This window comes from Melozone crissalis, unplaced genomic scaffold (genome assembly GCF_028551555.1).
Source record: "Melozone crissalis strain CALT ecotype California unplaced genomic scaffold, PUWL_Pcris_2 ptg000035l_1, whole genome shotgun sequence".
Lineage (NCBI taxonomy): Eukaryota > Metazoa > Chordata > Aves > Passeriformes > Passerellidae > Melozone > Melozone crissalis.
Window position 1 is genome coordinate 12,400,233 of NW_026535813.1, and position 21,340 is coordinate 12,421,572.

The 21,340-nt window shown below is 39.3% G+C and overlaps 1 protein-coding gene across 4 annotated transcripts in view; it reads left to right on the plus strand.

Annotated features, from left to right (window-relative positions):
* LOC128941428 (mothers against decapentaplegic homolog 2-like) overlaps positions 1-21,340 on the plus strand; it is a 75,175-nt gene that overhangs the window by 41,402 nt on the left and 12,433 nt on the right. Inside the window, exons 2-9 of one of the 4 annotated variants that reach the window (XM_054283186.1) lie at positions 1,531-1,620; positions 2,749-2,942; positions 3,437-3,571; positions 6,580-6,654; positions 8,098-8,151; positions 9,229-9,441; positions 11,552-11,689; positions 11,850-11,994. In XM_054283186.1, coding sequence (XP_054139161.1) covers positions 1,531-1,620; positions 2,749-2,942; positions 3,437-3,571; positions 6,580-6,654; positions 8,098-8,151; positions 9,229-9,441; positions 11,552-11,689; positions 11,850-11,994 — 1,044 coding nt within the window. The remainder of the gene's footprint in view (positions 1-1,530; positions 1,621-2,748; positions 2,943-3,436; positions 3,572-6,579; positions 6,655-8,097; positions 8,152-9,228; positions 9,442-11,551; positions 11,690-11,849; positions 11,995-21,340) is intronic. The other 3 variants (XM_054283187.1, XM_054283189.1, XM_054283188.1) reach the window with 3 other exon arrangements.

Here is a 21,340-nt window from a genome sequence, read left to right on the forward strand (position 1 = left end):
CTTATTCCTGATTCGTAGTGCTCATGAAGCTCTACAGTGAATAGAAGTGATATAGAAAAGTAACTCTCAAAAGTTAAATTTTCTGCCATGTATGTTCTGTGGTCAGATAGCCAGTTGATTGATTTGGGTTGCTGCTCAATTGCATGAACATTTCAGCCTCCCTGGAATGGCACTAAAAGTGAGGTGTTTGGGACAGGCAAGAAGGGGACAAGAACCATTAAGTCCCTTCATCAGTAGCCCACACTTATGTTTATGTCTTCTTGTTTCATAACACTACTGAATTTTCCCTGTGTAGAGAAGTGAAATAAAAATACCTACTTCTCATCCCTTAAGCACTCAATCCAAACTTGTGACTCTATCAGCTAAGTTTAGTAGTTTAAATTGCAACACCTATATTTAAAACCAGGAGTTTGGTGAACTTGGATTCTTTTCTTTCTGTTGCAACTTTTCAGAGGCTATTTATTTTAGAGACTGTAGCAGACAGTCAAACTTCAGGCTCTGTAATTAGGAAATAGAGATGTAAGTTGCTTTTGAACCAAATTCTCATAATTTTTGAGGTGCGAAGTCTAGTTGTATGTCGCTTGTATAAAAATAAATTGTCCATTTTTAGTGATCACAGAGCAAGTCTGTGATAGAGCTGAGCTGGATTTATGCTTCTGAGTCTGCTTTCTGTTTACAAACCCATGCTCTTTTCTTGCTTTGTTTAAATCTGATGTTGCCTTTAGTTTGTGCCTCTGACTGAAGGTTCCTTTTTCTTTACTGTTGTGATCTTGTCCTTGAACCAGTTTGGCAAAAAATTAGTTGTCTCTCTTTTCCTTCTTCTTGATTTAGCAATTAAAGCTTTGTTATCCTGTAGCTGAATCATAAAATGCTATACTGTAAAACTGTGTTAAACATTCTGTGTTTTGTATACTGTGGAAAAGAATATTTAGTTCTTTAATCAAGGAGAGTACAGAAAACAGTGAAAAGTATTAGCTATGATGTGCTTTTCTTTAAAGTCTGAATTTTCCTCTTTTGGGGAAAGCAGCAAGTTAGTATGTGCATGGAGAATGAGATTAGTGCTTAAGTGATGGTACCTGAAAGTTAGATTGTGACGTTCAGTTTCAGATATACATGGCATTTGTTTGAAGTCTTAGGGAAGCTTCTGTTTAAAAACAAACAAAACCCCCCCAAGAAACAAACCCAGAAACTACCCTTTAAAACAGAATTTTTTAAGAGCTAGGCTGAAGAAATTTAGCCTGTTTTAAGTGATGTTACAACTGTACTGGCTTCTTAAAAGCAGAGAACTTGTTCAACTTTTAAAAACATTTATCATTTACCTTGAATCATTTGTTCCATTTTGATAGCCTCCTTCATATAGAAAATACAGCATGCGATGTCATTCTAAATGCAAGTCAAACAATGCTCTATCTTCTATGTGAAAGGAAGTATTCTGTATGTTTTTCCATGTTTGACACCATAGTGTTTTGAATAACCATGTTCCATATTCATATCAATTTTTTGTTTTTGTTTTTAATTTATTATGCACAGCACTTGTTCAGAAATTTGGGGACTGAGTACACCAAACACGATAGATCAGTGGGATACAACAGGCCTTTACAGCTTCTCTGAACAAACCAGGTGAATATTCTGCCCTCTTGCATCATAGAAATCTTGTGGGAGGGATTTGCTTTGGAGGGTCTGTAATGGGATGCTTTAGCTGTAAAATAGACTAAAATGCTTCCTAGGCCTCTCATGGTACAGCATTTTAAGATATTTGCTTGCCAGTGTAGAAATCCAAGTGTTATCAGCTGATGTTTTGACCAATGAAATTCTAATTCTGCAATATTGATTTTTCATGACAGTGCTATTGAAAGAATGGGAAGACTTGTTAAATGCAAGCTCTAATATGATTTGGTATTTATATTAACGAAGTTGGGAAGCTTGATTCTTTAGACCTAATCTTACAAAGTATTTTAACTGCTTTGTATGTCAAAAGCTTTCAGTTAAATCTTGCTAATTGGCTCAGATATGAGCTACTAAAGAATTGTTTATAAATTCTTCAGTAGTTAATGGCAGGCAAATTCTAAACAGGGTCTTTATTTTTTCATGTCATATTACTTGATTTCTGTATTGAGGTTTGTCTCCCATCCCATAACAATCATAAACATCTGCATTTGTGTAAGCATATGCAGTCTGTCTTAAAACTAGCAAAATTATTTCAGTTGGTAATAAGGCAGATGAAGTCAAGAAGATAAACTGCACAGTCCTTAAAAGATGTGCATTCATGCTTTTTACATTGCAGTTATACTGCCATGTGGATCACTTGAGCAGCTGACTGCTTATAGGCTTATTTGCAGTCCTTTGGGAATTCTTAAAGCCATAAAGCATCTATGCCACAGCAAAGCTTTGAGGTTTAGTAGTGGGACTATTAAGTGTGTGATTTTTTTTTTTAACAACTCTCTTCTGCATTTAAAAAAATATATGAAGAAATCATCCTAAACACTTGGTTGAAGGTAAAGTGGCTTTTAATGAATTCTAAATTTAACTGCCAATGATTACAGCAACCCAAATACAAGTTAAGAGACTACTGATATGATCATTTTTATCACATTTGAAGCTTTTCAACAAGAGTATAAATGTCACTAGCAGTATCAATCCACTGAATTCTGAAAATCATTAAACTACCCATCCCATGTGTGTACACTCTTGCTTAAGTGGCTAAGAGCATGCATTCTGTAAAAACTTTTTAACATCTTTTCCCTCCAGATCTCTCGATGGCCGTCTACAGGTATCTCATCGTAAAGGATTACCACATGTTATTTACTGTCGTTTGTGGCGTTGGCCAGATCTTCACAGTCACCATGAACTTAAAGCAATTGAAAACTGTGAATATGCTTTTAATCTTAAAAAAGATGAAGTATGTGTAAACCCTTACCACTACCAGAGGGTGGAGACACCAGGTAGGAAGACTATTTCTGACTTTGTATAGCATCTGTATGCGCTTGATCAGCATGTTATAAGTGAAAAAGAGAAAAATGCTTTCTCTTGCCAAAAGTTCAAGATTCTTAGAGATACAGCTTTTGCGAAAACCACCCCTGATAGTTTTTAATAGTAAAGTTACTGAAAAATCTTTATGAATGTGGAGATATCTTTACTCCGATAAACATTTCCAGGACCTCTAGTAGTTTCCAGATGGCTAAATATGGCCCAGACTTAAAAGGAGAACAGAGATGATTCACCTTTGCTACTGTGGAATAGTCTTAGTCAAGAGGCACTTCAGGAATCTGTTTCTACCACTATCAGTGCAATCATAATACTAGCAGTACAGAGATTCAGAAAATTTCAAAACATCTGAAGATATTGTTAGATGGTTTAGATAGATATTTTTTCCTTTTAGCTCACAGAAGCGTGCATTTTGAGGGTCTTACCAATGCTTTGAATTTTGCTTTTCCAGTCTTGCCTCCTGTACTAGTGCCACGGCACACTGAGATTCTAACAGAACTGCCACCTCTTGATGACTATACCCTTTCCATTCCTGAAAACACTAACTTTCCAGCTGGAATTGAACCACAGAGCAATTACATACCAGGTATTTTCTTAACTTTCACTGTAAACAGTATGTTTGACACTGTGCCGCTGAAACAAAGATGATAATTTTATGCTCCTAAGTGATCAAATTAATTGCAAGATGTGCCAATAAGTTAGATCTAGTTGATTTTGTGTATTAGTTCCAATGGAAATACCTGAACATTGCTGTTTGCAGAACACAATCCTGTGTGAAATGAAATTGCTTACTTGGTTTCAGTAGCTTATTTAAGATTCAGAATGCTAATGAGTGAAAAACAGACCTTTGTCTTATGCTTTTAATCTGTTTTACAAGCATATAGGGGTTGCCAAATGCTGTGTGTTGGAGATTGAGAAACAGTTTACTACTCAGTCTCACCAGATGTAGTTTGTGGAGAAAACTATAAGTTGCAAATGAGTGACTTAGTGTTTTGATCTGCAGTCCACAATTGATCAAGGTCTGCTTTGTGTGTTTACTATTGTGTGCACAGTTTTGTCTTTTTAGTATGAAAGAGCAACCTAACAATATTGAAATCAAAGAATTCTTTCTTCCCCTTCTTTGCCCCTTCCCCACCCCAAGACTACCCTGCTACAGTGCACCCAAAACCTGGTACTGTTACTGAAACATAAAATCAGTGAACTTTGTTTCCTGCCCCAATTTTGTGCTTCCTATCCCTTTAGGAAGTTGCCTGGAGTGTAAAACCAAGTAAAGCTGAAGCTTTCTCATAAATGTTTAATGCAGCTATGTTATGAACAAGCTGAAAATTCAGATCTAGACTCTCTTGAAGAATAAAATTACTTGAAACTCAAATATGTGTAATATAGAAATTGTATCTATGTGTCTTAAACAGGTTATTGTTTGTGTTTTCTTTAAATGCATCCAAGAATTGAAATGGCATTAAAAATGTAATAAATTTGTTCTCATCTGTTTAATCTGGGCCATGTTTGTTGTCACCTAGGGACAGCAGATCTTTAAAGAGCAATTTAAGGGGATAGAAATTGGTGCTGCTTTCCTAACTGATGCATGCCTTTTTTGACTCCATCTGAGGGCTTTTGATACCATTTCCTAACAACTTACTGGAAAGCTACCATTTGCAAATCCAGTGCTATGGAAATGAGCTAAAGCAGCTAGGTAGTTACTTGCAGGAAGTATGTTCAAGGTGATTGTGGGTATTCACATGATTTTCAAATGACTGTGCAGCTAACCACACCTTGCATCCTTATCTTTGTCACCGACACCCTCCTGTTATATTAATGGCATCTTACTTTATTTGACCTGGCTGACTTAATCTTGAACACTTAGCTAGGTTCTGATAAATCTTGTGTGTCTTGACGGCCTGCTTCAGAGAACCATTTTCTTTAGCAGTAGGCCAAACTAAGACTGTGGTAGCTTTGCACCACAATACTGTCTCAGTACATGGTCTACAGAGAGGTTGGTTTCACTTACAGCTTACAGCTGGGAAGATGGCAGTCGTGAAGGTGCAGGATGGCTCTTGGGGCTGTATGTTCCATTAATACTACTACATGGAGGAAATCTCTATTCAGACAGAGATTAGTTATGGAAAATAATCTATTCCAAAGACTCTAGATTATCAACTGGAAACAGGAAGTGTGAGTTGGATTGGAAATGGTAATTGACCTTTTACCATGGCTGTGGCCTTTATAATGAATGATTTGGAGAAGGGGGGAGTCCACTTTATCACAATGAATTCAATAAAAATGTTCAAAATTAGTATGATTTTTGTTATCATAATTCTTGATAGTGAAGATTTCCTTTAATCGTCCTTTTAAATTCTCATTTGAATTTTGTCACATCTATATTTAGCTCACTAGTTTTACAGAGTGAACCAAGGATAATTCTTTTGGTTAATTTTTTTTAATCAACTGACTTAATCTAATTTCCTGTCGCTGACTTCCTTCTGACCTTAATATATTGCTGTAAATCTCAGACATGATATTTGATATAACTTGATTTTAATTCTTGGGCAAAAAGCTCTTAATTTCTGCTGTTTGACAGTAATGTAATTAAATGTACTTAATCCCTCAGATGTCTCAGAGACAATTCTAAGGTGATTGTAGACATAGTTATCTTCAAACACTTTCACTAAAGCAATCCAGGTTTTGCCTTTAATATATAGAATCATAGAATATCCTGAGTTGGAAGGGACCAACAAGGATCATTGAAGTCCAACTCCATATAGGAAAAGATATTTGCCCAGTTCAAAGAAAATTATTTCCTGAAAGGCAGTTGGTTAACTTATCTGGATTACAAAGTACCTTTTGAATGGAGAAAAGGAACATGCATACTCTTCTGGGTTTTGAAGATATTTCTGTTGAATCAGGCAAAGTTTCTAGTATCAGAATGCTTCAAACTTGTTTCTGAGTTTGCTTTGGTTACTGAAACTCCATCTTTAAAGAAAGCTAGTTAAAAGAATAGATGATTGTTTTAATAGAGCTTGGAAGTAATAATGATAATAGAGCTTGTGCAGTGTAACTAGTTAAATAATATAGTTGTTATTATTGAGTGAAATTTTTAGATAATGAAGGAAAATGGATTTGGGAATTGAACTGAAAAGTAACCTTCAAATCTATAAGGCATGGGAGGGTATCTGACCTGATGGTTATAGTAAATTAAGACAGCTCACGTGATTTTTTTTTTTGTGCAAGTCACCAGATGTGGGGTTTTTTTTATTTGTAATTCTACTAAATGTGAAAGCTGTTGATCACAATTACAAAACTGTTACTTATTCTAGTGAAAGAGTCTTGTCTTAAATGGAAAAGACAAGTATTAACACATTTGAACAGTTGACTGGCATAAAAGAGATTATACATTTTGCATAGACAAGGCAAGTAATGTGTTTGAAGACCTACTGGAAGGAGAAAGGGATGGCAAAATGACATTCTAATAAAGTATTTAGGTATTGAATTAAGCTCATGAGGACTTGAGAACAAAAACTCAAAATGCTAAATTGTACAAATTTCCTCAGTCATTGAACCATTAGGTGTTTTGTTGTTTTTTTTTTTTTTTTACAGAAACACCACCTCCAGGATATATCAGTGAAGATGGAGAAACAAATGACCAGCAGTTAAACCAAAGCATGGATACAGGTAACTGCTTTCAAAACTTGGAATCACTAGCTGTGATCCCTCTGCATAGCAACATGAATTCAGGCTAAAAGATGATGGCAGTTTTCCTCTGTACAACCTGGTGTTTTCTGTTTAAAATATCACTTTCAGTCTTTAGTGAACAAATTAATATTTTGTTAGGGGAATGCTTTTAAAACGTTCTGTGCCATATTAAGTACATTACATTTGTTTTATAATAAAAACATACAGATCTAATTAAGTCATCATCAAATTTTAATAGCTGATTTGTTTTAACCATCTCCAACTTTACCTTCTGGAAACAGGTTCGTTGAAGCAACATGTCTGTTGGCCTAAACAAGTTACAGATATGTTAGCAATCTTTTTCAGTTAGTTGGGATCAACTGCACCAGTTTCCAAAAGAATTGCAATATTTTCCCACTATGTGAAAATGGCTACCTTTATTTAAAAAGCCTGATATCAGCAATCATTGTAGGAATGATTCTGTGCAAAGCCTCTTTGTATTTTGTCTACAAATGCACAAATTGTGTTGAGGAGTTCATGTTTTTCTAAACTTTTTCCTTCCTCCTTCCAGGAAAGAATAATCTCAAATGAGGAAATCCAAGTTGTTCTTCTAGAGATAAACCCTCTCCTTTCAGAATAGAGACAATATCTTGCTTGTCTCGTCCACTTTTTCTTAGCTTTTTTTCCACTGAATTTGAGAAGAAGTCACTACCTTCTTACTGGGCTGAAGCACCTCTCTTATGAAGACAGACTGAGAGAGTTGGGGTTGTCCAGCTTGGAGAAGAGAAGTCTCCAGGGAGACCTTAGGGCACCTTCCAGTACCCAAAGGGGCTACAGGAGAGCTGGAGAGGGACTTTGGACAAGGGCATGGAGTGATAGGACAAGGGGGAATGGCTTCAGACTGATAGAGAGTAGAGTTAGATGGGATATTGGGAAGAAATTCTTTCCTGTGAAGGCGGTGAGATACTGGCACAGGTTGTCCAGAGAAGCTGTGTCTGCCCCATCCCTGGAAGTGTTCAAGGCCAGGTTGGATGGGGCTTTAAGTAACCTGGTCTAGTGGAAGGTGTCTCTGCCCATGGCAGGGGGATTGGAACTAGATGATCTTGAAGGACCCTTCCAATCCAAACCATTCTATGATTCTGTGACAAGCACATACATAAAGTTATGTTTACAGATTGAGCATGAAGTGAAAGTTCTGCCAAATACAACACTAAGATGTTAATTAGGTTTATGAGGTGGGGTAGGGTCCCATGAGTCTGGAAAATTAAATGCAGTCTTAATTCACAATAAGTGTGTGATATGCTGGAAAAGTGGTGTTAGTATTTCTGAGGTTTCTTATTCTGAAGAATTTCAATGTAAAACTATATCTAGATAATGGTTATTCCTACTTATCTGAAATAATGAGAGTCATTTGCTCTCAAACAATCTGTATTGCTTCAACAGGATCTCCAGCAGAGCTGTCTCCTAGTAGTCTTTCTCCAGTTAATCATAGCCTGGGTAAGCTGGAAATTCTTGTAATTGTTTCTCTGTGTGATGACTCTTCTTTATGTATATATTACATTTAAACTGAAAACATACTTAAAAAAAATTAAGAACTGTATTAGGAGGAGACTATTGGGTTGGCTTCCTGATGATAAACATGATAGGGCTGGGTAAATAACTTCTTAACTACTACTCTATTTCTGTAACCATTGAGTTCCTAGCAAAGAGAAAGAATAATATGGTTGTGTGTGCAGGACTAGTGTTTAGAAAATAGTTTAAAGGATGTTAGCCAATACATAGTGCTGCCCAGACTTGCTGACTCCCTTGTATATATGTTCTGCTACTCTTCTCATGTACTGTTTCACCTGTAACCGCAACACAATCATTGCTCCCACATTAGTTGTCCACCTGCTTTGATGAGGTGCCATTGCTGTGTATTTGTATAAATGCCTCAGGAAGATCAGATTCCCCTGGGTTTGTTTAAGGAATGATGACAGAAAAATGCTGTTTAGAATGCTTAGTAAGTAATGAGGGTAGGTAAAAAGGGCAAGCAGCTCAGGAAAAGTTGAAGATGCACAGGGAAGATATTGAGCTCTCGTAGGGGAGAGTAAAAGGACCTTGGAACTGCTTTTAGATAGAGATGGTATAAGATCTAGTGTAATATAAGAAAATATAATTTTCATATTAATATTTTTCCCTTTGTGTGGTTCAGTGTTTGATAGTTTAATCTTTTCTTTAACATTGTCAAAATGTTTGTAAGTTATAGAAAAGCAACGGAAATGTCTCAACATCTGGCACTCATAGCAGCATTAGTTTTTTGCCAAGCAAAATGCAAGTACTGAACTAAATGGGCTGTGGTCAGATTAGATCACCCCTGTAAGAATCCGCACACCCCCTCTTCCCCTCCTTCTTCCTTTGTGTGAAAATCTAAATTCCATTATGTTTACTGGAGTAGGTAAAAATGACAGCAAGTAAAATATAATTTGCAGAAACTAACAGCTGTTGTTTCTGGGAGAGACAAATAGCAGGGCAGATAGATTTCTTTTCAGCCTTGAATTCTGCATTAAGCTTGTTTTATTTCTTTTTTTATAGACTTGCAACCAGTTACTTACTCGGAGCCTGCGTTTTGGTGTTCAATAGCATATTATGAATTGAATCAGAGAGTGGGAGAAACCTTCCACGCATCCCAGCCTTCTCTGACTGTAGATGGCTTTACAGATCCATCAAATTCCGAACGATTTTGTCTAGGTTTGCTTTCCAACGTAAACAGAAATGCTACAGTGGAAATGACAAGGCGACACATAGGTAAAGATCTCTGATCTTTAATTTCATTTTAGACGTTAAATTATCTGGAATGACCTAGGTAGGATGGGCAGATCTGTGTTTTGGGTTCCTTTCCCCCTTGTGCAGCCAGCCATAGAACTTCTCCCTTGGGGCTTGCAAAGAGGAGCTTGATCTCTCTTGCTAAGGACAGAAGTGGAAAAATAGAGAGGTCGCTGCTTCTGAAATTGAGGAGAAATATAGCTGCTTCTGTTACCACAGCCTGTTGCAATTGGGAAGAAACGTAGTGATGGCTACAGCTGAAAGGATCTCCCTTTCTTCAATCAGTAGTCACTAAGCTGATGGCAGCAGCAGTCACACAACTGTCAGGATGCAAGCAGCACAGAAGGAAGCCACTCAACTGTAGGGGTTTCTGTTGCTCATGTTGCTGTTCTCTGCCTTCTGGAAAGAGTTGACACACCAAAGTATCCCAAGGGGCAGATTTTTGGCTTTCAGGCTCCTCATTGGACTGCTCTGCCCTAGGTAGCATTTATATTCGGAGTTGCTTATAATTGAAATTAAGCTTTAATTGCAAAATATTAGCATGTTGCTTAGTTTATTCTAATTTATAAAATGCAGCATGAACATTGGTAGTACTTGAATGCTTTTCTGAAATGGGAAAAGCTGCAGTTAAGATAACATGCTGTTTTGACATCATTAAGATTTTCTTTGTAATGGTTAGTAAAGAATATTGTTTTCTATAATGTTTCATTGATGAAGAGAGACGGGGAAGACTGGTTCGGTGATCAGAATCTGATTTATTGTGGGATACAAACACTTATATACTGTTTTAGGGAGACTAGTAATGTGAAGTACAATGATTAGGTTAAAATCACAATCACAAACTTACACATATTACAACATCTCTTGCTTGCAGAGTTTAATGAGATTTTCTTTTTCCGGTAAACCTGCCTGATTTAATCTTCTTGCAATCTAGATCTAATTTTCAAAGTTCTGTTTGCTTTTGCCAAGGTATTTTGTTTATCAAATCTCATGCTAATAAGGTCCAAAGTCCATCATCTGTCTTGTGTCCCCCAACATCCCAACAACAATGCAGTGTCTTTGCTTTAGGTTCTTCAATAAACTAGCCTTTTTTTTTTTCTGAATTCTTTTATTTAGCAGTATTCATTAGGTTTTTTGGTTTGATTTTTAGTAAAAATTTCAACTTCTTTAATAGAACCTTCTGATTGCCTCTATGCCAAATCCAAATGCTTGTCTAATAAAAATTTAGATGTGCAGAAGCCCCGGCTATACCTGTGCTAACTAATCAAAATGACCAGTGATGAGGAAAAGCAAAAATGTAAGGAACTCTTACTTTTTTTAATAGACCAATTCACATTTTGTTTGAAAAATTGTTTTAAAGGGGAAATAGGAACTATGGCCTTTAAAGAACCTGTTAATTATAAATAGCTTTCTTTGAGAGCTCAATTGTACATTACTTATCTTCTGCTAGAAATAAGCCATACAAGTTTTTTACCACTCTGAGAGAGAGAACAAAACCACAATTTAAAAGTGAACAATAATATTTCTTAGAGTTTTTGTAATAGGGCTGAATGAAGTCCTGTTGATTTTGCTCAAGTACTACAGAGAAAGGGTTATGCAGTGGGTTGTGAAATTGTATGGGTGCATGTAAGCAAAGAGTGTTGAAGTGGTACACTGTGTTTTCCTTTTTTGCCATAGTGGTCTGTGCTCCTTCATATACAAAACTTTAATACTAGCACAAGTTTTAACTCTGTTAAACCTAATATTTTTGATTCTGGTATTTCTTTAACTAAAAAATTATTTGTAATCAACACTGCTTTCTAATTTTGATTGGGTTATAAGCCATTACATGGCTAGAAAATTCTATCTCACTCTTGACCAAAAATTATTCTGCTTCTCCTTCAACTATTTTGAGTTCGTGGGAGGAAAAATGCAAGTTAATTGTGTTCTGCTCCCGCTACAGCTGTCAGCCCAGCAGTGTTGTCCTGTAGATTATTTATTTCTGTTTCTGTTATAAAGAAAAACTGTGGCCTTCTCTGAAACAAAATCCTCTCTTGTTTGTTAATCTTCTTGGGTCATATCATAACTAAAGTTCTTTTGAATTTTGCTGCAGGAAGGGGTGTACGTCTCTATTACATTGGTGGAGAAGTTTTTGCTGAGTGCTTAAGTGATAGCGCAATTTTTGTTCAGAGCCCCAACTGTAATCAAAGATATGGCTGGCATCCTGCAACTGTGTGCAAAATTCCACCAGGTTAGTAGCTTACCAAAGGTATTGTGTAAAACTATTCAGTGAATGTATTCATTGGACATTTGATTTCCTTTTCATAGTTTCTTCATAGTTTTGGGTTTCTGTGTAGCAAACACAAATATTCACTGATTGATTGTACTCTTTGGACTTTTTTTCTTTATAGGATGCAACCTAAAAATCTTTAATAACCAAGAATTTGCTGCTCTTCTGGCTCAATCTGTGAATCAAGGTTTTGAAGCAGTTTATCAGCTTACTAGAATGTGTACCATAAGAATGAGTTTTGTTAAAGGATGGGGAGCTGAATACAGGTAAAAAACTTTAAGTTTTCATTTGAAAGTTAATTTTCCTTCTTTTGCTAATCCACTATTTCTGTCTGGTTTGAAAGCTGTACCTACAGGCTTCTTAGTGCTACTGTAGACATGCTGTCTGCAAGTTGAACCCCATATTTTCCTTTTTCTCCCTCCTCAGCTATTGAGTTTTTAAGTTATAAAGACCAGAAATTGATTTTAGTATTATAGTCAGCTGTTGAGCAAGGAATGTTGTCAAAGTTGTTTCTTCACTTGGTTCTGCTTGCTTGCTTATTATGGCAAAATCACTGACAATATCTAGAAGTTTCACAGTTTGTGCAGAGAGATTATTTGCTGTTTGTTAGATGTACAGTAATTTTGGTCTCTGTCCTGTTCTGTGTGGAGTATAATGAGTTCATTAGGTTGTGGTGAGGGATGCAGTTGACAGTATCTTACAGAAAGAACTGAAGTCATTTGGAGTGCATTCTGCAGAATGAAACAGTTGGAGAACATGCATTTAAGGGATGACAAATATTTTGGAACTTGGAAAAAACTTTGTGGGAGTAAGATGACTGTGTTTATATAGTAAAACAGCTAAAACTTTTTTTGAGTGGAAAAAATAGCCTTTTATCTGCTTTTTGAATAGATTCCAATTATATTCTTTATTTAAACAAATTCCTTAAACGTCTCTAGAAATTGTTCCCTGGAAGAATGAAGTCTGACATATCAATACCCTATTGTAATACATAATGACTTTTTTAAAATCCATATAATTTCTGAAGTTCAATAATGGTGTGTCGGTTCAACTGTGAATCTTGGGGATTTGTTTCTTTTATCTGCTCTTGAAATATACACATGTAAATAGCAGTGTCATTATGTGGGGGGAGGCTTCTCAGATAAATTAAGCCAATTTTGTAGAAGTATAATTAGATGAAATGAGAAAATTGAGTAAGGGAATAAATTGGTACCTCTTTGTTAGTAAGAGATACGCAAAAAAAAAATGTAGTTCAAGTTTAAAGAACTATTGCATTTGTCAGGAAAATTAATCCACAAACATCAGAGGTTTATGTCCAAAAAGGAGACAGAGGAGTCCTTTTACTTTATTCGAATAAAGGGAGAGGCCATGGGGTGTTCCCCTGGGATCTCTCAAATTTTTAGAGGACGCACCCTCCTTTTTATCCTAATTTCCCGGCCGCATTTCCCTTCTCTTTCCCTATTGGCTGAGGTACTTGAGAGGTACAGACTTCCCGGAATGCCTGATACTCAAGATTTCCCTCTAATGTATAATCCTCCTTTTAAAATTTTTAATTCTTATGGAATTTAGTGTTTTCCCCCATTGTTTCTTTCATCTTTCAATATCTAATTTCATTTATCAGCAAACCTACAGTTTGTTTGTAAAGGTAAATATCTTTGTCCATTCATCAATCAGTGGAATCCTTCCCATTGTTTCTTTTATCTCTCAGTGCTAGTTTTATCTACCAGCAGACCCGCAGTTCGTTTGTAAAGCCAAATCCGTCATTCCTCTCAATCCCTCATCTTTTATTTTTTTTAAAATAATTGTCTTTACAAACTTTAGTTATCATGGACCTAATTTCCTGTTCCTGAGTCTTTTTTGGTTTTACAATTATTTGCAGTGACATCAATTTCTGTCTTTTTGTAGCCATCTCTGGATCAGTAGGCATGGCTACTACCTGCATTCCTTTGATCACATGTTGAATAAGTTGTACTAAGCAAAGGATCATGCATGGTAAAAAGATTAGAGTTGCTACAACACATAAGAGGAAGAAACGCATTTGTTTAACCCATAGTCCACCAGATAAGCACAAAAACATGTCCCATTTCCATCCTTTCCATGTTTGGACCGGTACATGAGCTAACTTTCTTATTCTTTTTGTTATTTGTTTCACCACCTTTCCATTGCCATCTATGTGCAAGCAGCAGTTTGAGTCATTTAAATTGCCACACACTCCCCCTTCTTCTGCTAATAAATAGTCTAATACCATCCAATGTTGAAATATTGCATTTCTCATCTGAGTAGATTGGTCAGCAAGGAGGTCAAGAGCTGTAGCTGTCTGGTTCATTATTACTTCAAAGACAGCTTGTAACCTAATTATCTGATTTAAATTATATAAGGGTTCTCTGGCACCTGATATTAATTAGGATTCCATGTGTCTGATCCATAGTGTTGTATAATTCGTTCAGGTGGCCATTCATCTTCACCCCACTTTTGGGTGCTCCTTCCAGCCAGGGATACATCAATTGACTGCTTTTCTCTAATTAAATCATCATGCAACTTGATTCTTAACTGATTTCCCTGAGCTTGTGGTAGCAGAAAGAACAATGGTCTAATATACCTTTGCATAACATATCCCTGACCGGTTTGGGGGTAACCTGCGGTAAGCATATTGGCCACAAATCCAGTAATGCCCTTTTAAAGCCCAGGTCCCATTGGCAAAGGGACCTTTCCAATTTACATCATAAATTGGTGGGTCAAAATACAGCTTGCTTCCTGGGCTTAGTGGTCCCCCAACAATAGTTGCCCTGATGTAAGAATCACAGTATTTGCATTTCCAAGCTCCCACATGAGGTTTCCACCTGCAGTTACATCCCAGATCTGTTTGTTAGATCTGGACCAGAACCTATTAAAAAGGGTTCAAGTTCCGTTCCGGTGTTGCCACTTCCACTGATAGTCACAGAAAACATGTGTCCTACTTGTGGAATTATCTTGAGGGCAGCTTAAAAATAAGGGGTCAAAAAACTTATCCTTCCCCACTGCTTTACAGACTTCAAAATCCTTCTGGTAATTATGGAAGGAACACCTTACCCAACTAACATTAGTGAGCTTAACATGCATTTGATTCCATCTGCCTTGATATCTGGAACAATCATAAGGTGAGCAGTTGGGGGTCCCACAATCTAAACCCAAAGATAAAGTCCAGTCACAAATACTTTTTCCCACGTATGTCTCCTGTTCTATTTAGACAATAAATGCCTCTTTCAGAAGAATGAAGCTGCCATGGACTTCCTTCTTCATCCCAAAATCCTGTTCAATTATGGACCTCACTCAGGATGCTAACCCACCATTTAGGCTCGACTGGGCGGGCCACTCATGGCCAGCTTTCAGATCCCCCTGGCCCTCCACAGACCCAACAATTGCTAAGGTTAAAGGTTTTTGCTACTCCTTCTCACAAGGTTAAAAAATTATTTTCCCACTTTTGGCCCCAACCTAACTGACAATATAAGGGTAAGATTATTAAGAGAAACATTCTAATGGTGTAATCTAATCTCCTAACCTAATTTTCACTTTCACGTTGTCTTCCACACCACCTGTGGCGAGAGAAGGCACAGAAACAGCTTAACATAAAGAAAACAATGACAGCAAGGATTGGCCCCCAATGACTGGAGATCCGAAAGGAGGGATGCCCACAGAGATTATTTCAGCAGGCAGTCTGTGGATAGGCACAAAAGGCTTCCCCCGATGTCGACGCACTGGGTACTGCTCCAGTCCACTCCTGTGGAGTGTCAGTAGCAGCTTCCTATCCTCCTCCAGCTGAGATGTCCTAATCTCCGGGCCCTCAGAGACCTTGACCCGAGTGTGATGGGTCCACCCATGTTCAGCTGTCTTGACAGCTGTTTCTGTGGTCAGCAACACCTGGAAAGGTACACGGCACTTCGCCACCAGGGGTGCTTCTTTCCACTCCTTAACTAGGACCCAACCTCCTGGCTGAATGTTGTGAACAGCAAAGTCCAAAGGCAGGGTCTGTGCCAGCTGAGCTTCCTGTCAAAGAGATTTCACAAGAGACAGTATCCAGGCCACATATTGTTTCAAATACATATCACTTATCTCTATCCCCCCCACTAGGCTGAGAATTACAAGGGTAAGGAATTCCAAACATCAATTCAAAGGGAGATAATTTAATATCTCCCCTGGGTCTGGCCCTTATTCTTGCCAAAGCCAGTGGCAAGAGCCACATCTTAGTTTCTATCACCAGCTTCGGGAGGTGTTTCTTTATTTCTCTATTCATCCTTTCAACCCTGCCCAAACTCTGGGGGTGCCAGGGGGTATGGAGGGTCCATTGTATCCCTAAAGCAGTCACAACTTGTCGCTGTTGTATTAGGGATGGATGAATTAAGCGACATAGATTCCTATGGTCTCAGAAGGCAAATGCAGACTTTATTAGCCATCACATTCTTTTATAGACAGTTCCGACAAAGCTGGACCTGATCAGTCCTTAATCAACACCCCTTACATCATTGGCTAATTAGGAACAACACCCTTCTTGTAAACATCTTACAACTAAATAACACCATCTGCAAAGATTAAGGATTGTTTTAATTCTTTCTCTGAACTCCCCAGAGTAAAAATGGGGAAATAGGATGATGGGTGCTGCTGCCTATTATCTGTTCCAAACAAACCTTTCCTGTAGGTTGAGTTAACATTCAGGCAATGCAGTCAGATTCACACACAACACTCACTACAGCTGTCTCAGTGAGAGAGGCAGAAGGCTCTTTGCAGGATTTTATTCCAGCAAGGTTAATTACATGTGGTGGCTGAAGGAAATCCAGGCGAAAGAGCGAGAGCACATGCTCTGGACAGCTTAAGAAGGGGAAGGGGGAGGGGGTGCAGAGCTAATGGCAGGGCAAAGGGGATTGGTCTCCAGGTGAGAGGGGGCAGCCACCAGGGGTACCCAACCAATGAGGAAACAGGGAAAGGAGAAATATAGGGATCAGTGAGACAGAGGTCCATGGGGGAATTTTGTCTTTTCCCACAGGAAGAATGAAATCTATGGTAAGTCTTTCCAAGGCAATTTGCTTGGGAATTGGCTGAGGAGAGAGAGTTCATGGGATGCTACACTAGAGCAATGCCTGGGAAAGTTTATCTGACTTTGACCAGACTGTCAGCATCCACAATTCCTCCTTTTTGTTTTAAAAAAGAAGGTGGCATTTGTAAACCCCTGCAGGGCCCTTTGCAGGAAGGAGAACAAACACAGCTCAAGAGGCCCCTTTAGTAATTTGCCAGTTACCAACCAGAACCTCAATCAGACACTAAATTAGAATGGTCAGGGAGATTCTCTTGCACATGTCATCAAATTCTTCACAATCACGTCCATGCACCACCATCAAGTTTTGTTGTTCATTCTTGCAAGAAGTCAGTTACTAATTATAATACAGTAAACAAAACATCGTTAGTCTGCTCAAAGAATTGGCAGTCTAACTTGTCGACATTCACTACTCCAGAAACAAAGAAAAAGATAGAATGCTCATTCTCTACTTGTAGAGACCATCCGATTGATGATCAGCATCCTGATCATCATTCGATGGTTGCCTGTTGGCTACACTCTGCTTTTGGTGTCACAAGTCAGGGCGAACACACCTTGCAAGTATCCACCATACCCCAGCATCTGTGGAAACGCATGCATACAGACAATCCCAAGTGATAAGCTCACACGGGCCTTCCCACTTATTAGTGGTTAGATCCCGTATCCAGACTTTCGCTCAAGGCAGGTGCATCTCACCTGAAGACTGCAATGAAAGAAAGTGATTTAAAATGACAGGATTGTTTGAATTTTGTGGCACTGTAAGGTGATTAATTGTATATAGAGCCTTTTCCAGTCAGCTGTGCGGGGTTTCTCGAGGCATTCCTCCTTTTTGTTTTTCCAGAACACGCTCTAAAGTGCCATGAGCGCATTCAACAATAGCTTGACCAGTTGGAGAATGCGGAATACCAAATTCATCCGACACTCCCCATAAACGTAAAAACTGCCACGTCTTCTGCAAGACGTAGGTAGGACCATTAACAGTTTTCACAGAAGAAGGTATACCTAAGATCACAAAAGCCATCCTCCAATGGGCAATAACATCATGACCCTTTTCCCCAGTATGAGCAGATGCCCACTTAGCAGAGGAGGTGTCAATAAACACGTGCACATACTTTAGTCAGCCAAATTCGGCAATATGAGTGATATCCGTTTGCCAAAGCTGCAAGGCTTTTAGGTGTCTGAAAGCCTCTGGCGTTTACCCCTGCTGGTAAAGGTGCAGTAAGTCCATGACAGTCAGTGCAAGAACTGACAATGTCACAAGCCTCAGTTGGCATTAACTGAAGTTGTTTCTGCAATGTATGTGCACTTTGATGGAAAAAATCATGCAATGCCTTGGCTTGCACAATTTTGTCAGGCTGAGGCACTACCCACGCAGGGTTAGCCAACCTGTCAGCCCTGGCATTACCTTCTGTTATGAAACCTGGTAAATTGGTATGACTCCGAATGTGCAGGACGTAATAAGGATGAATTCAGGCCTGAATTGCACACCACATTTTCAGTTAGTGAAACAAAGCTGCATTGTTGACTTCTTTCAGAAGTGAACAATCCAAACGTTTGGTTATGTCTGCTACACAAGCAGAATCAGTTACCAGATTCAGAGGTACCTGAGAAAATCGCTGGAATGCCATGGCAACAGCCTTCAATTCAACCAACTGGGCTGAGCCTGACTCGTGGCCTTCCAGCACCTGCCACTCAGATTTATCCTCCCAAGTAACAATGGCTTTCCCTGTTTTTCTTGAGCCATCAGTGAAGACGGTGGGTCCTTGCACTGGCACCCGACTATTTTTTGGCTGCAAAGACAGATTGGTTGGTTTTGCCAACTGCAATAACTTATGACTGGGCAGATGATAGGCAATCTGCCCTGAAAAGTTTTGCAGCGCACTTTGCAAAGGAGCGCTGTTAGCAAAGCTCCATTCAAAGTCTTCCCGCTCTACTGGAAGAATAATTTTTGCAGGATCAGCTGCCATTAATTGCAAACACTGTTGATGGCATTTGATTATCAAATGAGTGATCAATTCAAACAATGTGGGTGCTGTCTTTTTCGGTTGATGGGGCAAGAAGACCCATTCCAAAATGTGCAAAGGATCAGACCATTTTTCACTCCATTGGCCAATGATACCTGTAGAATGAAAATCTGGATTGGCAATGAAAACAGTGATATCAATAGAGGGATCTACTCGATAAACCTGATGAGCAGAAATAGCTTGCTGGACTTCCTCCAGCGCTCGTTGCGCCCCAGCAGTCAATTGCTGAGGTGAATTCAGATCAGGGTCCCCCTTTAAAACGTTAAACAGTGGGGACAATTGTGTTGTGGTTAGCCCCAAATAAGGACATAACCAACTGATGGTACCCAGCAATTTCTGGGCATCATTCAGAGTCTTAATAGAATCCATTAATTGCACCTCTTGATGTTGAATGGTGCGATCCAAAATTTTTGCTCCTAAATATTTCCAAGGAGGATGCTGTTGAACCTTCTCTGGAGCTACTTGCAGCCCATAAGAGTGCAGAGCAGTGAACAGTTGAGTCTGTATCCTCAGCAGCTCATCCTGGGTGGATGCCGCCTCCAGGATGTTGTCCATATAGTGATAGCAATATGCTTCAGGAAACTGCTCGCAGACTCCGGACAAGGCCTGAGCCACATACCATTGACAGATAGTCTGACTGTTCTTGCAGCCCTGCAGCAAAAATTTCCATTGATACCTCTGCACAGGTTCCTCATTATTAATTGCAGGTACCATAAAGGAGAATTTTGGCTTGTCATCAGAATGCAAAGGAATTGTGAAAAAACAATCCTTCAAATCAATTATCAAAATTTTCCACCCCATAGGGATCAGGGTGCATGAGGGCATACCAGGCTGCAATGCCCAGATCCTTTCCATCACTGCATTGATTTTCCAGAGGTCCTGTAACAGCCTCAATTTCCCAGATTTTTCTTAATTACAAAGACAGGAGTATTCCAGGGACTAGTACAAGTCTCAATGTGATCCTGTTGCAATTGTTCCTGAACTAATTCACAAAGGGCGACCAACTTTTCTTTTGTCAGGGGCCACTGGTTTTGCCAGATGAGTCTGTTTACTAGCCACCGCAAAGGCAACGTAGGATACTGTGCACCCTTCAGCACAGTGGCCCCCATCAAAAATGTGTCCCAATCCGTACCCCCCAGGCTGCCAATACATCCTGCCCCCAGAGGTGGAGTGGAGCTGCAGTGACATAAGGCAGAACTGTAGCCGTCTGCCCCTCTGCATTTTTGACCAACACAGACCATTGGCTTATAAAGGTCTATGTAGTTCCTCCCAATCCTTTGATGACCGAACCCATGGAAGCCAAAGGCCACACAGGAGGCCACACAGAGAAGGAGATGATTGTCACGTCAGCCCCTGTGTCGATCAAACCTCGAAGCTGGATCTGAGGCAGGCTGGCACCTGGTAGAATCAGGGTACATGTCATCTGTGGTCGCTGAGTAGAAATATCTGCAGTCCAGAAAACTTGTGGCAGTCCTGTAAATCCAAAGCTGCCATCCCCATGACTCCGCTGGTCAGTCCTGGGGACACATGACTGAAAAGGTACAAGTTGAGCAATGCGAGTCCCTGCAGGGATAGTGACGAGGGGGTGGGTATGGAAACCATGGCACAAATTTGGCCTGTAAAGTCAGCATCAATGACTCCTGGATGTACAAAGATTCCTTGAAGGGTCGCACTAGATCTCTCCACAAGCAGTGCACTCAATCCTTGACCCAAAGGTCCAAATACATCCAGAAGAACCTTATATATACAACAAGATTCTAAGATAACTGTTGCTGCAGTGTGTACATCCACTCCAGCTGCTCCTTGGGTACTACCCCTAAGCTGGCTGAGTAAGCCTGTGTCGGTACCATGCACTGGGGAATCACTTGTGTCAGAGCACAGCTCTCCTTTGCGCTCTTCCTCCTGTTTCCCGAGCCTGCCAAAAGCTGACCATTGGCATGGTATTTAGACTTACATTGGTTTGCATAATGACCTTGCCTCGCGCATCTAGCACACAAAAAATGACCCTTCTTTCCTTTCTGCTTCTCTGTTACCTGTTTTTGCTTGCACTTATTATTCACCTGTCTCTGTTGTCCACACTCACCGGATGCCTGGGCTGGCTGTATAGCAGCAGCCAAAACTGACATTTTGTAGTCTACAGAGCCCACTTTAGAGCATGCTTGGACCATATCTGTTAATGTTGGGTCACCTGGAAGAGCCTCTATGATCTTTCTGCAATCTTTTTTTGGGTTATCCTTTGCTAATTGCTTGCATAAAATCTGTCTCAAGTTGTCATCCTCAATCTGCTTTTCTAAGGCCGCTGCAATTTTCTCAACAAATGGCAGAAATGGTTCCTTCATTCCTTGAGTTATTTTCACATATTGCGGCTTGGGAGTAGCCATTTCTATAGTTTTTAACAGTGCCCCAATGCTTACCATTTGACTCTACTCAAGAATCCAAGGGTCCCAGGTAGCCTGAACATCAGGATTAGAAAAGATACCCTTCCCCATAAGAGCATCTACTCCAACGGCATATCTGGGATCA